Consider the following 14,390-nt stretch of genomic DNA (forward strand, 5'->3'; position numbering starts at 1 on the left):
GCGTGTAGGCAGTCAAAAAGCAGAGGAAGAGTGCAGGGTCATGATTTGATACTCAAAATCAGGGACTTCAAGGCAAGTCTTTCCAGAGGGTCACTCTTCCTTGTTAAAAGACAGTAACTTTGCCCTCCAGTACAAAGCCTTTCTGAAACTGCAGATAAGCTGTCTTTTTAGGAAGGGAAAAGAATGAGCAGGATGGAAACTGGGAGGGTTTAGCAGCAGGTCTAATCTTATCTGCAGCACTGCTGAGAGCAAGCAGATGGAGGCACCTCGGAGAAGCAAAGTCTGGGTAGGGTAAGGGTTGTGTTTTTGTTTGGACAGTTTCCTGTTACTGTTCTTCTAATCACGCAGAGAAGCTGTTTGTAAACCATTGTGTGGTGGTGTCTAGAAGATAAAACCAGGGACTGCCAAGGTTAGACAGAAGAATCTCAGATGCTTGAAGTTAAAAAAACCCAACATATCTGGGTTGTCACAGGCACAGACATGGCGTACAACCAGTACCTTCCTCTGTTGTCTTTATTTGAAACAACTGGAAATTTAGATTGGATGCTGTCTTGATAGCTGTATTACCCACAGGGCTTTTTGGGGGAAAGGCTGCCATTCCCATATGGTTTCTATGCAGGTGGTGCCCCATAATCCATCGTTTCCTTATTATCCATAATCCATTATTTTTCAGTATGTTCTATTTAGGCCTAAGGGAACATTTTTTTTCCAGAAGCCTTTGAAGCATCTTAGGTGGTCAGTTGTCCAACAAAGAAGTTATGCCCTGTGCTTACTCTCTGGTTGGCTCCCGCAGAAACAGGAGTGCTGGACACGAAGGGCTGCACAAAAGCACCTTTAAAAATCCATTTTTCAGCACAACCTGCTACGTGCAGTGTCTGAGCTGCATACCAGGCCCATAAACACGCTGCTGCTCTCTGTTATCTTAAATGTTGTGTAGATACACGGTCGGGGGGATGCTTCTTCGGTCCATGACGCTTTTACACACGGGTCAGATTTCTCCCTGAGGCCAAGACAACAGGGTGCAAGTGACAGGAATAACAGTTTTGGAGCAAAGAAAAGGTTTGTGCAAGGGAGCTGGTAAACAGCCAGTTCAATCAGAGGCAGTTCACTCCTGAGCATCACTGTGGTGGGAGGGAGGGGAGCCAAAGGAGGCAAAGGGGCTTGCGTTCAAAGACCAGCAGCTAGTCTGTAACATTCTCGTGTTGACCTGTGGTCAAATATCAGGTCTCATCTATGAGAAAAAAAGAGCAAAAAGTCATGTGCTGCGTTCAGTGAAATCGATTTGTGAAAGTCTTTTCTTAAACCGGCTAAAATCCCTAGTGTGAGCTCACTTAAGCCAGACTCAATCCCTTTAAAAACTCTCTGAACTAAGGGATTTGTAGGGGTGGTTGAAAACTTTCCATTGAAATGTCCTTTTGAGCGTTTGGTGGAGAAACAGAATGTTCAAAGGCAGAAGGAAAAGGCTGAAGGAGTCGTTCAGATTTAGGGGTGCTACAGCACAGCCCCAGCAAAGCTGGTGCTTCCCTGCCTCCTGCACCCTTTCTCTGCTGGAGGCTCAGGGTGAGGACGTTTCCCATGACAGCCATGAGGGAGCTTCACACATCACACCAAGGATGGCTCACTGGGGGTGTGTCGTTGAGTCGCGAACTGTGTAGTCAAGAAAGAAGTTTAGGAATTTGGGCTGAAATATTTCCATTTCAGAGAATCATAGAATGGTTTGGGTTGGAAGGGACCTTATAGATCATCTGGTTCCAACTCCCTGCCATGGGCAGGGACACCTGCTGCTAGAGCAGGTTGCTCAAAGCCTCATATCTGGCCAAAAGCTTTACTTAAAACCTGCTATTGTTGTTGTTTGGGGTTTTTCTTCTGTGTTTTGGTTTAAAGAATAGGTTTTTGGAGCAATGTTGAGAGGTGAGCTAAATTCAGCTGCCCAACTGAATGTTGTGAGTGATGATTGTATTATTATGTAAAGTAATGAAACTGATGTTTCGATCTAATGATTGGTTACCCTTACTATTAAAAATGCACAGAATTTCTTCCAGTTCCTCTGACTTCCAGCCCAATTACAGGATATTTTTTGCATGGTTTAAACGTAGTACAAAATCTTTATCTTGATAGCCTATTGCCAGGGTCCGGCAGAAAACTTTTTCCTTCATTTTTGAGTTCATGTGAAATTTAGGAACCCCCTTAAAATGCCATGCCGTGAACATACCATACCATTTGTGTGGAAGATACCCTGAACTTGCTTGCAGAAGAACAAAAAGGATGTGATGTGGCTCTGTGCTTGCTCAAGTCAAGAAGTGAAAACGTTAAGTTGTTCCTGATAAGTGCCTAAAGTCAACAGAAACTCTCAGCAACCTCTATACACACAGCAGGCAGCTGACGGCACCGACGCCTTCCTTCTGGGGCTGGTTAGGCACTTTCTTTAGGAATCATTGCTTCATGGTCAGACATGTATTTGTCCCTGGAAAAATATTTGCTGATGTGAATGCGTTATGCAAGGCGGCCGTCAGCTGTGAAAACAAAACCGCCTGTCTGTGGGTCTCATTAGTTTTTATCAAAATCACTCAACCCATAAAGAAGTCATTTCAAACGCAGAGCTGCCTGGTTTTTCGATTGAATTTTGAATCAGGCCACCGCATGTGCTGCTGGGACAGTTTTCATCACAGGCAATGTGCTGACAAATATTGACCTTATTCTCCATCGCATATGTTAAATGCAAAGATAGAAGTGTTGAGAGCCTTCGATCCAAATTTAGTGGTGCTGTAATGGCAGGAGAAGTAGGAACTGGTTTCAGAAATAATTTGCAGGGCCCTGTTTCTGATGCGTGGAAGGAATGTAAACTGAGATCACTCTATTTACATCAACGCCCCGAGCTGTGACGGGTAGACAGAAAGATTGGGTAAAGATCTGCTATTAAAAGGTATTTCCAAACAACCTGTGGGATTACGTGTGCATTATATCACTGGTTGCCAGCTGGTGACACGCACCAGCGATGAGGGCAGACTGCTGTGCAGCAGAGCTCAAGTTAAAACAACGTGCTGAGCAAGTCAGTGGAGGGGGAGAGGGGAAGAGAAGGGGTGAGGAATCAGCAGCTGGGACCTGCGGTAATTCATGCGCCAGGAGATGAGAGAGCAATGCGGTCAGGGCTGGGAAGGCACAGCACAGTGGGGCTCACGCTAAACCCACCCCTGAATCATTAGGCTGAAGCATCCCCCAGGGATGAGGGTGACGGATAGCCTTTGGTGTTCCTGGTCCAGAGAGCTGACAGTGCTCCAGTTCCTGCTGATTGCAAAGGTCCTGATCCCAACTGCGTCTGGCCATTAGCATCAGCAGCCTATGGTGAAGCTAAAATCAACAAAACTGGAGAGAGTCCAGCGGAGGGCTATGAGGATGGTGAGGGGACTGGAGCATCTGTCCTATGAGGAAAGGCTGAGGGAGCTGGGCTTGTTCAGCCTGGAGAAGAGAAGGCTGAGAGGGGACCTTAGAAATGCTTATAAATATCTCAGGGGTGGGTGTCAGGAGGATGGGGCCAAACTCTTTTCAGTGGTGCCCAGCGACAGGACAAGGGGCAATGGGCACAAACTGAAGCACAGGAAGTTCCGTCTGAACATGAGGAAGAACTTCTTCCCTCTGAGGGTGACGGAGCCCTGGAACAGGCTGCCCAGGGAGGCTGTGGAGTCTCCTTCTCTGGAGAAATTCAAGACCCGCCTGGACAAGGCCCTGTGCAGCCTACTGTAGGTGACCCTGCTTCAGCAGGGGGGTTGGACTGGGTGACCCACAGAGGTCCCTTCCAACCCCTACCATTCCGTGATTCTGTGATTCTTCTGGGGTGAAACCAAAGAGCGAAGCCGCACGCAGTGCCAGCCTGCCCCGTGTGTTTCCGCGTGCTGTGAAATCCGCGCCGTCTCGCTGCAGCCATCCTGGCTGGCAGGGCAGTCTGGGGGTCAGGTAGCAGCTTTCGTCTGTTCTTGACAAGACGCTAAGCCAGCCTGGCTGAGCTGCTGCTGGTAGAGGTCTGATCTCTCTGCAGACATGCAGTATGGGGTGCAAATGCGGTGCAAGCTATTAACAGCCGAGTACGTTTCTCGTCTGCATTTCCTGACAGTAAAGTGAAGTGGCTTATTGAGACAATTAGAGTGGGATGGAGTAATTCAGCGTGACTGGATGCCACACTGCAGAGAGCACTTGTTAAAGACAGGGAGGTAGGATAAGGAAAGGGAAGGATCTGAGGAGTATTTCCCCCAGAGTGAGAAAAATGCCCCCCTCCCCTCATGAGTAATTCAGGGCCGCCTGTTCTGGCCGTGCCTCCAAGTGTCTATACATAGACCCTCCCTTTTTATCAGCAAAGGCACAAGGAAGGAGAAGCAACTTTTTGATTCAGTTCCTTGTTGTCTCCTTTTTCTGTAAGACTCTTGACAAAATACCTCCTCTCAGAGGGCTGCCTGCCAATCTGGAGGAGGGCAAAAGGTGGTTGCTCTCTGCCTCCCTTCCTCCTCTCCCTGTATTCTTTAAGATTACCAAGTGTTCTACTGTCCCTGCTCCCAGCACAGTCTAGACATTTCACCTGAGGAGCAGTGATGGGAGAAGAGATGGAGAGGCCCGTGGCCAGGGCTCATCTCTCAGACAAGGGCTCTGATCATTAGGCAGCTTGTCAGGCGTGTCCTTCTGGCTCTTCAAAACTTATATTTTCAGCTGCCCAGTGGTTCGTAGTGCATACGTGTGAGTAGGGTGCACTGCTGAAGCCTGAAAGCTCTGGGGTTACAGCTTGCAGGGTGACAGGGAGATTGAATTTGTGTCCCTCTCCCTACGGCTCCCTGCAGGAATGGTTCTCACGCAAACGGCCGTCCCTTCTGCACATGTGTGTAGGGCTGAAGTCCTTGCACTGGGGTGTGTCTGAGGGCACCTCGTGGAGGGTCCTGCTGGAGGGAGGTGGGGAGCCTTCCGTGCAGGGGCCACTGGAAGGAAGAAACTAACTTCTGGAGCGTGAGGGAGCTTTGGGGTCAGGCAGAGGCACAGGGGAGGCTCTGCACCTGCTCGCCAAGGTTTTGTGGGTCATGGTTTTGGACTTGGGTAAGTCTGGTTACAGGCACATCGGTGTGAATCACAGCTTTTGTCTGCCATGGAGAGGTGTTCCTCATCCTAACAGCAAGCTCCTGGAAAGCCACGAAGAGAGAAATCCAAATCGAAAGGGACACCCAAAGGATACATGTAGGTTGTTTGAAAACATCATGGCTGTTGAAACCGGCCTCCTGCATCCTGGGGACCTGCCTCACACCTGCCTGCCAATGCCACGGGAGAAGGAGCAGAAGGGCACTGGGCTGAGATTTAGCAAGGGAGGAGCACAAGGGAAGCCTCCAGTGATAAAAATTGAAAGGAGGATTAAAAAGAAAGTCCTCGCATCTCCCAGAGGTGCAGACAGGAGTAATTTCACCAGCTCCAGGGAGCGCTGCCGTGTGTCCGTGTGAGCGGGGAGCCATCGGCTGTGGCACTGGCCGAGTGGCACCCGCAGCAGCTGGGAAGGCTGACTGGGATGCGACCTGTTTGACTCCATGTCTGGAGGCCAGGAAGGACACAAGCTTCCCTGTGTTGTGCTTCATGTTTCGGGCTTTATACAAGCCACCTCTTCAGCAGACATAAAGACTCAGGAGAAACAGATGAAAACTTTACAGATTCCCTTCTGCTTGTGGTTACCTCCCCGCTGTGGCGTGATGGGGAAGGAACAGGGAGGCTGCAGGGCTACGTGATTGATGGGTGTTTGCGGTGAGTGTTCCTCTGCTGTGAAATGTCTCTGTCTCCCAGTTATTGCTGATTTCTCCTTGCCGATAGCTCAGCTGAGCACACAGTTAATTTGGGACTGCTGATGCAGGATGCTCACTGTCCGGGAGCAGCTGATAATGTACTCATGCTGGGTTAAGATTTTCCAGAAAAGAATGCAGATGGCTTGGGCTGAGTCCTTTGGCTTAAGCTATTTTATTGATAGATGAAAGCAGTACACACAACCAAGTGATGGAAACCTTTAAAAAGAGTCCACCCTTACCCTGCCTTTTTAACAGTTCCTGCACTGATAACTTCTCTCCTTGTCTCTTGCGTGACCACAGTAGGCAGCTCTTCAGCCTTCCTTGTACGTTTTCTGCACAGAGGAGCTCTGTGCCCTCTATCATCCTCTTCTCAGCGTACCCCACAGAGATCAAGGCAGCCCTTCCAGACACAGGTTTTCAATCTCTTTTTCCTCCCACACAGCTTTCTTTTCCAGTGGATTCACTTTGCCAGACAATGGTTTCCAAAGAATCCATTCTAAATTTCCAATATTTAACATCAGATTTTCTAGTCTTGGAAACACTAAGTCATTGCCAACCCAAAGTTTAGGGACTGATTGCACAAGCAGACTAGCTAGCTGTTTTGAAGGGACAATAACTCTTACGAGCCAAGCAGTGGTGAGCAGTTGGCAGGTGATGAGGAACAACAGGATGATCGTTCCACTTGCACTGCCATAACCAGAGGAGACCGGGAGCGGAAGAGAATCACCTACTTACGGACCATCTGCATGGCACACGTCTGACTCTGAGATGCTCAGCCTGGGCTTCCTTTCTCTGGGCAATGGTCCACTGTAGCCATGGGTGAAGGGTGTGATTTATCTTACCCCAAAGTTTTTGTCTAAATCGGACAGAATATTTGTGTTCCAAAAGGTTCTTTTTTTTATGTTTTCACTATAAAAGGAGCCTAACTGAACTTCAGACGTTTTTTACTAAACTGAATCTGTTAAAAAATGATAGCGGCCTTTACATTAAAGGTGTAGTTCTACCTAAGGCACAATCATTATCATTTGCCCAGTGTCCTAGTTAACAGGCAAAATCACCAGCAAGGCTCTCTGCTAGCAGCCCAGCTGCAAGGGAACTGCAGCCCATTGCTTTCAAGGATGGTTTTAGTACTCAAATCCATAAACTTTCACTCTACAGTAAATTGGCCACATAACGTAATTCCACAGCAGCCCATCCCAACCCAACCTTTTCCTCCCCTCCTTCTGATCAAGCGTTGACCTTTATGAAGTGATAAGAAAAGACCACACAAAGATAATTTCTCCTAGTTGTCAGGGAGGAGCTTTGCCAGCCCCAGAAAAGTCCTCACGGTATGTTCTTGTATAGGAACCAAACCAGCAAAGTGCTATGGAAGATGTTTGACTACCCCGACACGTGGTGGGAATTTAAACAAATGTCAGGTGTTGGTTTTGGAAAGTCACTGATTTTTGAAGACTGAGGTTTTGGGTGGTTATTTTTTTTTTTTCTTTCTCAGCAGCTGAGCATCATCATGACTGCCCTGGGAAAAAAGGAACGTTTTTTAAACTCTAATGAGCATCTGATGAATTTTGGATGATCCCAGGACAGCCATGTTAAAAAGTGCAGCGTGGATGCTGAGTTGTGTTTTTCTGCAGTGTTGACATTGAATGAACTGAGTGCTTTAATGGTGAAATTGCACCAATTTAAATGAAGGAGCTGATAAAATGGATGTCTAAAGGCAAATTTCTCCTATTCAGCTAAACAGTGGGGATCTTTTACACTCACAAACTGCTTTTCAACAAAGCTTCATCAAGATAAGCACAAATAAAATCAATCTATCTCACACATCTGTGACACAGGAAATTTTTTTTACCTGTGATTTACAACTTGGGGTAAAGAGAAGTTAAGCCATTTTTTTTTTTTTTAAATTCCTCTGGTTATATCTATTTTTGGCATGGTTGTTATAGAAGGTGGCTGAATATCTCTCAGGTGTGTTGCCTTCTCTGTGTGTGCCCTGAGATGGTATCAGTAGACGTTTGCAGAACTTTAGCTGGTCTGTCTCCTACCCAAGAAAATGCAATGAGGCTTGCTGGGTTATGGACTCCAACACCATTTACAAACATTTTTTGCCATTTCTTGTGCGTAGGTGCCATCCTTACGTTGGTGTTCAGTAGCAGCAGTCAAATGTGATTGAGCAGTTTCTGCCCTTTCCTCTCAGACCTTTGTAGATGCATTAAGCGGCCCACGAAAGACGTAAGGAGGCTGTGCGTGCTGCTGGGAGTGTGCCTGACTTCAGCACAGTTTGAGGGCACCTGCGTGCTCTCAGGGGCCGTGTAGGAGTCTCAGTTACTTACATTTGTTTAATAACGTAGTCCCTTGAATGCGCTACTTTTACTGGATTGCCTTGTGCGTGCATTTTGCGAACTTGGTGTGACTTCAGGGCTCATTTCCACTAGCTGAGGGGCAGAGATGGAAATGGGGAAGGATGGTCCTGAAAGCAGTGTTTTGCTTTCTTACAGCAAAGTGAATCAAGTCTACCCTTGACAGGGGTGAGGGTGGAGTGTGGGTGACACCACACTGCTCTGAAGCTTTGGTCTTTGCCTCCCTAATTTGCACTAGTGTAACTGAGAAGAATATACAGGATTTTAAATCTTGCCTTATCACTTTTTTGCAAACTAACGAATGACTATTTTGGTCCCTACCCTCCTCTTACTGAAGTCACCTCTCATTTTCCTGTGAGGTGACCTTTACAGGGAGGCACAGCTCCACTTTCCCCAATCTCAGATTAGGGCAGAGGCCAAATCAGGGATGCTCCAAGGACTGGAACCAAACTCTTGGCAGTGATTTGTGTCTCATAACATGATACCACAGTATGGCATCTAGTGCACATTCTGCTTCTTTGTTAAATAAACAATATGGAGAAAGAAGGTTTTTTTAAAAAATTTCCTGCTCTTTCTGTTCCTTTTGATTTGAATTTTCTTTAGTACCAAAGTTTGGGGAAGGGGGGAGAGGGAAATCCTCCAGAGGTTGCAGGAAAAGGAGAAAGATTAATTTCTTAATATCCTTCACCAAGCAGAGATAAGGAACACTGAACCCCTGCTGACAGCAGGCTCTGTTTTCTTTCCGCAGTCTCCATTGAAGATATTCGGGATGTGAGGTCAGGCCATAAAACAGAAGGTATGGAAAAATACGCCAAGGATGTCCCAGAGTATCGCTGCTTTTCCATCATTTTCAAAGACCAGCGGAAAAACCTGGACCTCATCGCAAGTTCAGAGGAGGATGCCAACCACTGGATCTCCGGCCTTGGGAAAATCATAGCCCACAGCAACTCCATGAACCAGAAAGAGAAACTCCAACAGTATCCTTTGCCTTATAAAATGATTAATCACACACAAAGATGCACTTGTCTTTCTCTGTGGGTGGAGGTAGTAGACTAACCCCCTTTTTTCCTGTTGTCCCTGGGCACTGAGTTTTCTCTCACTGATTTTGCACTGGGGCCATCTCCCTGGTTTCCAATGCTTTTATCCCCTGTTTTATAGTGATACCAGCAAGAGTTCATTCAGGCTTCGCATAGCAACTTAAGCAAAGAATTGCCTCTTTCAGGGAGCTCCAGATAAAACAATAATTATTTTTTGTATTCTTCAGGGGTCTGTTTCACTTGCATTGCAGTGAACTTCAGGACAGGCACTTCTTGGCAAGGCATGAAAAGCCCGTACTGTTTAGCATGTTTGTCAGTAATACAAGGCGAGGAAACCGATTCTCCTCTTCCGACTGCCAGCTTTACTCTGGGGTAGCTCCACTGACATTAGTGAAATTACTCCTTATCTGCCTCAGCATGGGAGGAAGTTTTGCCCTGAAAGAATTTGCAATTGCTCTAGTGACAGTGCAGACATCAGAAAGGAAAAGTAGCAGAGCAGGAAAGTGAATTAGTGGTGAAATGGAGAGCGAGTTGGTTATTGGGTGAAATCCTGACTCTGCTGAATTCACAGGGAATTTTCCCCAGGGCTGCACTTCACTCAGTAAGTTGCTTTGTGACCACAGCTCTCACATCCATAGAAGATCTGTGGGTGCAGTTTTTGATGGATTTTACGCAGTCCGTGTGTGTCTGAGGCCCTGACCATGACATATGAATCTGTTGCATGATTTCACCCTGATTTGACAGAGCAGCAGCAATTACAAAATACAAAGTTCCTTTAAGCTTCACAAAGATAGGGATCCAGCTATCAGAGAGGAAACCAGATAGTGTACTCGGAGAAGGCTGCGTGAGTTTCATGCCTTGTTCGATATCAAAGCATCTGTGGAGAGGACGGGTGATAGAAAATCCTCAGTTGGGGAAAATCACAAAGCTGGGGTCCGAGCCCGAGCAGGCACCAGGGAGTCTTGTCCTCAGTCAAGGTTCCACTCCATGTGGGTTCCCTGCTGGGTAATAACGTACTGAGGATGAAGGACATGGTGCATAAATGCTGAGCTTTACTCTTTGGTAGATTCTCTGAAGTCTGGTAAGCACTTTCCCAGCCATAGTGCTGTTCATTTAAAGGAATCAGACTCCGTTAGTTTGGACGCGCATGAGATGCTGTGTTTATCTCCTGCATGATGAGTGCCTTTTTGGATGGTTTTCCAAGCTCTAGGCTGTGAGGTCATTCCTCAGCAGTGTTATCAGTTGTGTGTCCATGGTGGTAGGGAGCAGTCCCTAGACCAGTTGAAATCTTGAGACTGGTGCTGTTGGAAATGTGGCACCCTGGCAGCTTTCTTTTTAAATGTGAAGGCTTCTCCCACCCCCCACCCCGTGTGGGGAAGTCTGGGCTACAATAAGTTGTCCCTGGAGCATGTCTAATTGAATATATTGCTGAAAAACTTCGCCATAAGAAGAGACAAGATTGCTAAGGGGGGAAAAATAACAATGACATTTGCAAGGGAAGAAGGCTGTAAATTTCCAGCGTGGAAAAGTGCCTCTCTGGCTTTGGAAAGCAGAATCGAAGCTAAACAGGGTGGGTAGGCAAGCCGTATTTCTGGAAGAGTAATTACTGTGCAGTGCTGGCTTCCAATCTGGGATTGTCTCAGGCCGTTTAACGTAACCTGGAATTACAGAACAGCATGATTTCTCATTTGAAATTTGATGATGTTTAATTAAAGCCTGGGATTTTAAATTTAGTCTGTCTTCACTGGGTTTGCTTGGCAGTGTGGGCTTACTCAGATCTTCCTTAAACCTCAGAAGTGTTCTCTGCATCTGTGAGCACAGAAGGGGAAGAGTCAGTAGACGAGGAGAAGTGCTGGGTCCCCTGCCTGTCCCCCATGACTGGAGAATTGCCTTGCAGTGTGTCTTTTCCAGCCTCCAAAACCTTGCAAAGCAAGTGCAGAATGAGCAAACTTTGGAAAACAAGTACCGAAAGCAAAAACCTTGCCAGTTTCAGAAGGGTTTGTTCAGTTTATAAGGTGATGGATTTTCTTATGGTAGCAAGGGACTTGATTTATGTGTCCTTTCCAGTCCTGTATTCTTACAAAGATAAACATCCCACATGCTTGAGGAGTACTTCTGATGTTCTTGTACACACAGTAGTGTTTTGTTAAGCCTCAGATTCAACCCTGCAACAAGCTGGGGTAGGTTATTCAGTAAATACTGCAGGTATGTGTTCAGGGAAGACTTTAGACAAGAAAATACAGGGGACTTTTTGTTTGAGTCGTGTGGCACCGTCTGCTTAGATTCTGGGGTTTATGTATGAGCTTTTCTTCTGGTTGGAAATCACTTCCCAGAAGTTTTGCAGCATTTCTGTTCTGAGCACATTCATGGGAAATCTGCCAGAGAGTTTCAGTCATCCCTCTCTGGTTTCTAACAGAAAGCTGGTAGCCCTGAAGCTGGCAGATCCTTTAAAAACAAGAGGCAGGCAGCAGGCTCTCTCTGCGTGTATATAGGAATGGGAACAGCTTTTTCCTAGTCCACCCAGGCCCGGATAGGTGCGTAAGGTGAGAGGAAGACCCACAACCAGGGCTGCAAAATGGTGTTTGTATCAGAGGAGAAGAACTGAAGTGCCTAGTTCGTCCAGCTCCTCTAAGCTCTCTCAGACCGGAGGGGATCCAGATGCATGGGGAGCTTGGGTGTTTTAGGGACTGAACACTGCTGCTCTCCCAAAAAACAGCTGAGCTGTCTGCAGTCTGCTTTTTCTCTCTTTGCTGCTTGCCCTTGCAGGGACAGGGCTCACTGTGTGCCTGTGCTCCTCGTGCGCTCTCTAATTTCCCACCTACACCGCTCAGCCTCCCTGGGAGGGATGTAACAGAAAAGCATCCTCCCTTCGCAGGCAGGGCCTGGGCATACTCTTTTGCAGATGCAATTACTGCCCACATGTTGCCTTCCAGAGTCAACCTTGGATATGTACATGACCTCTGGGCGCTCATGATCAGTGGAAATGACTGGAGTCTTTTAAAAAACAGGTGGTTTTGCAGCGGTTAGAGCACAATTAGTTTCTACACACAGTGTCATCCAGCCCTGCTGCTCACCTCTGGCTGTGACAGACCGGATTTCCTCTTGGCTCGCTAAAGCTGCACATTACTCCTGCATGTTGTTTTTAGGGAAGCCTGTGAAGGGGAGCTGAGGTGCAGGGGTTGGGTGTGAATGGGTGGCACGGCCGTTGGCACCATGTTGACGTGCTGAGCAGCCTCTCGTGGGAGCAGAGCTGTTGGAGGGGGTGTTCTCCACCCTGGGGTGGATGGTGATGTGCTCCCAGCAGAGCATCCTCTGCGCGTGGGAGCTTCGTGACTGGAACTTAGTTTTCTGGGAAGAATCAGTCCAATCCAGACCCTGGTTCAGGGCCTCGGAGTGTCCTTGGGAGCTGGGGAAATGTAGCCTCTCTTTATTTTGGTTTCCGTGTCTATAAAGAAGGGGAATATTAATATTACCACGCTAAGACGGATGTGGTGTGAGGTCATTGCTTAGCACCTGCCAAGATTTTTGAAGACAGAAAGTTCAGCTTTCCATGAGACAAACAATACTTACAAACAGTTTACGCATATCTCCATACTTTGGCAATATTGGAATGTAGTGGTAGTTGTGGTGAGAACTCTGTTTCAGGGTTATGTCTACAGCCCCTAAGGCTGTCAGTTAATGCCCTTTTTTGCGGTTATTTTGAAAGGCCCAGTTAAAATGTTATGGTACTACATACCTCAGCTGGTATTTGCTAATCCTGAGGTTTACTCTGCTTAACATCCAGACTGGGCATTTTTTAGAGATTTTTTTAGAATGAGTTTGGAGCAGTGCTTCCTATGCAAGACATGGAGAGTTACATTCGTGGACATCAAATTGTTACTTTGATCACTTTTCTATTGAAAAATAGGAGATTTTTCTGGATCTTTATTTGACAGTAAAGTGAATTAGAGAGACACAGTTCCCTGATGCAAAAAGCATGGGTTTTTGTTGTTTAAAACTCTATTTCAACTGACAAATACTGTTTTCCCAAGAGACTGCGAGAACATGAGAGACCCAGTTCAGATTAACCAGCATCACATTAAAAACCTTGTTTTTTATAGTAATTACTCCAGATCTGTAGGTAAACTAAAGTTATCATAAACCAAGCTCTTATGAACTATTATCACAGTGTGATACAGTAATAGATCCTGTGCATTTCACAAGAGGAAGCTAAGACCCACAAAGTTTCGTTTGATTCTGCTCACCACAAAGTTCTGAACACATATAACCAGAAATCCCTAAATAAATATGGAAGGTGAAGGTGAGTCCAAAAATTAACATTAATGCTTTTTTTTGGAGAATCCATGTTCAGTGTTCAGCTTGCTATACGGAATATTGGTGAAATCTCTAACAATCAGTTTACCCCACTTGGGAGCTCTTTTCATCCTTCCTCTATCCCCTTTTAACAGTCTGGAGCAGAGTGTGCTTTCTGTCATAAAAGAGAAATCAGACTGTTTTGTGATGTGGCTGTGGCCAGAGACTCCTACAGGGTAAAAAGAGCTGATCCAGCCCTGGCCAGATGGTGAAAAGCTTCTCCTGGGTCATGATTGCCTGTAATACAGCGCATTTTGGTTCTGCCAAAGCACCGTTTTGCTCTTTCAGAGCAGAAGGTGAAATGATGTAAGCTGTCCAGTGATAGCATGCTGATTCACAGCAGCTGGAGAAGTGGCTCAGAGTCTTTAGAAGAGATTTCCCCCACACCATGGGCAGCAGAAGGGTGATATTTAGGCTAGGCATTGACCTAGAAAGATTTCCTTACATCACCCTGCAGCTGGATTCATATCTGCCTGCGGAAAGCTGATAAAAACAAAGACAACAAGATGAGCTTGAAAGAGCTCAAGGACTTCCTGAAAGAAGTGAACATTGAAGTTGATGACTATCATGCCAAGAAGATTTTCCAGGTAATGAGAGCAAGCAGCTAAATTTTTTGCCGTTGGCTGAGGTCAGGGTCTCACACAGCTTTCAGCTATGGCTGGAGACCTAAGCTAAAGTGAAAAAAGCAAAGTTCAAGTACACTTTGAGTCCCAGGTTTTTCAGGAGTTCTGCGTGCCACAGCACATGACAATGCCTAAGTCTGGCTGAAGTTGGTTTGGTTACAATTATGAACCCAGATCCTCACCTTTTCAGAGGAGGAGTGTGCCAAGTGACAGGTGTAA

At 46.5% G+C, this 14,390-nt stretch overlaps 1 protein-coding gene across 2 annotated transcripts in view; it reads left to right on the top strand.

Moving 5' to 3' along the window:
* Positions 1-14,390, top strand: part of PLCD1 (phospholipase C delta 1) — a 57,307-nt gene that overhangs the window by 17,118 nt on the left and 25,799 nt on the right. For both annotated transcript variants that reach the window (XM_075419847.1, XM_009942986.2), the window contains exons 3-4: positions 8,907-9,135; positions 14,006-14,135. In XM_075419847.1, the coding sequence (XP_075275962.1) occupies positions 8,907-9,135; positions 14,006-14,135 (359 nt within the window). The remainder of the gene's footprint in view (positions 1-8,906; positions 9,136-14,005; positions 14,136-14,390) is intronic.

This window comes from Opisthocomus hoazin, chromosome 4, assembly GCF_030867145.1.
Source record: "Opisthocomus hoazin isolate bOpiHoa1 chromosome 4, bOpiHoa1.hap1, whole genome shotgun sequence".
In the NCBI taxonomy this organism is placed as follows: domain Eukaryota; kingdom Metazoa; phylum Chordata; class Aves; order Opisthocomiformes; family Opisthocomidae; genus Opisthocomus; species Opisthocomus hoazin.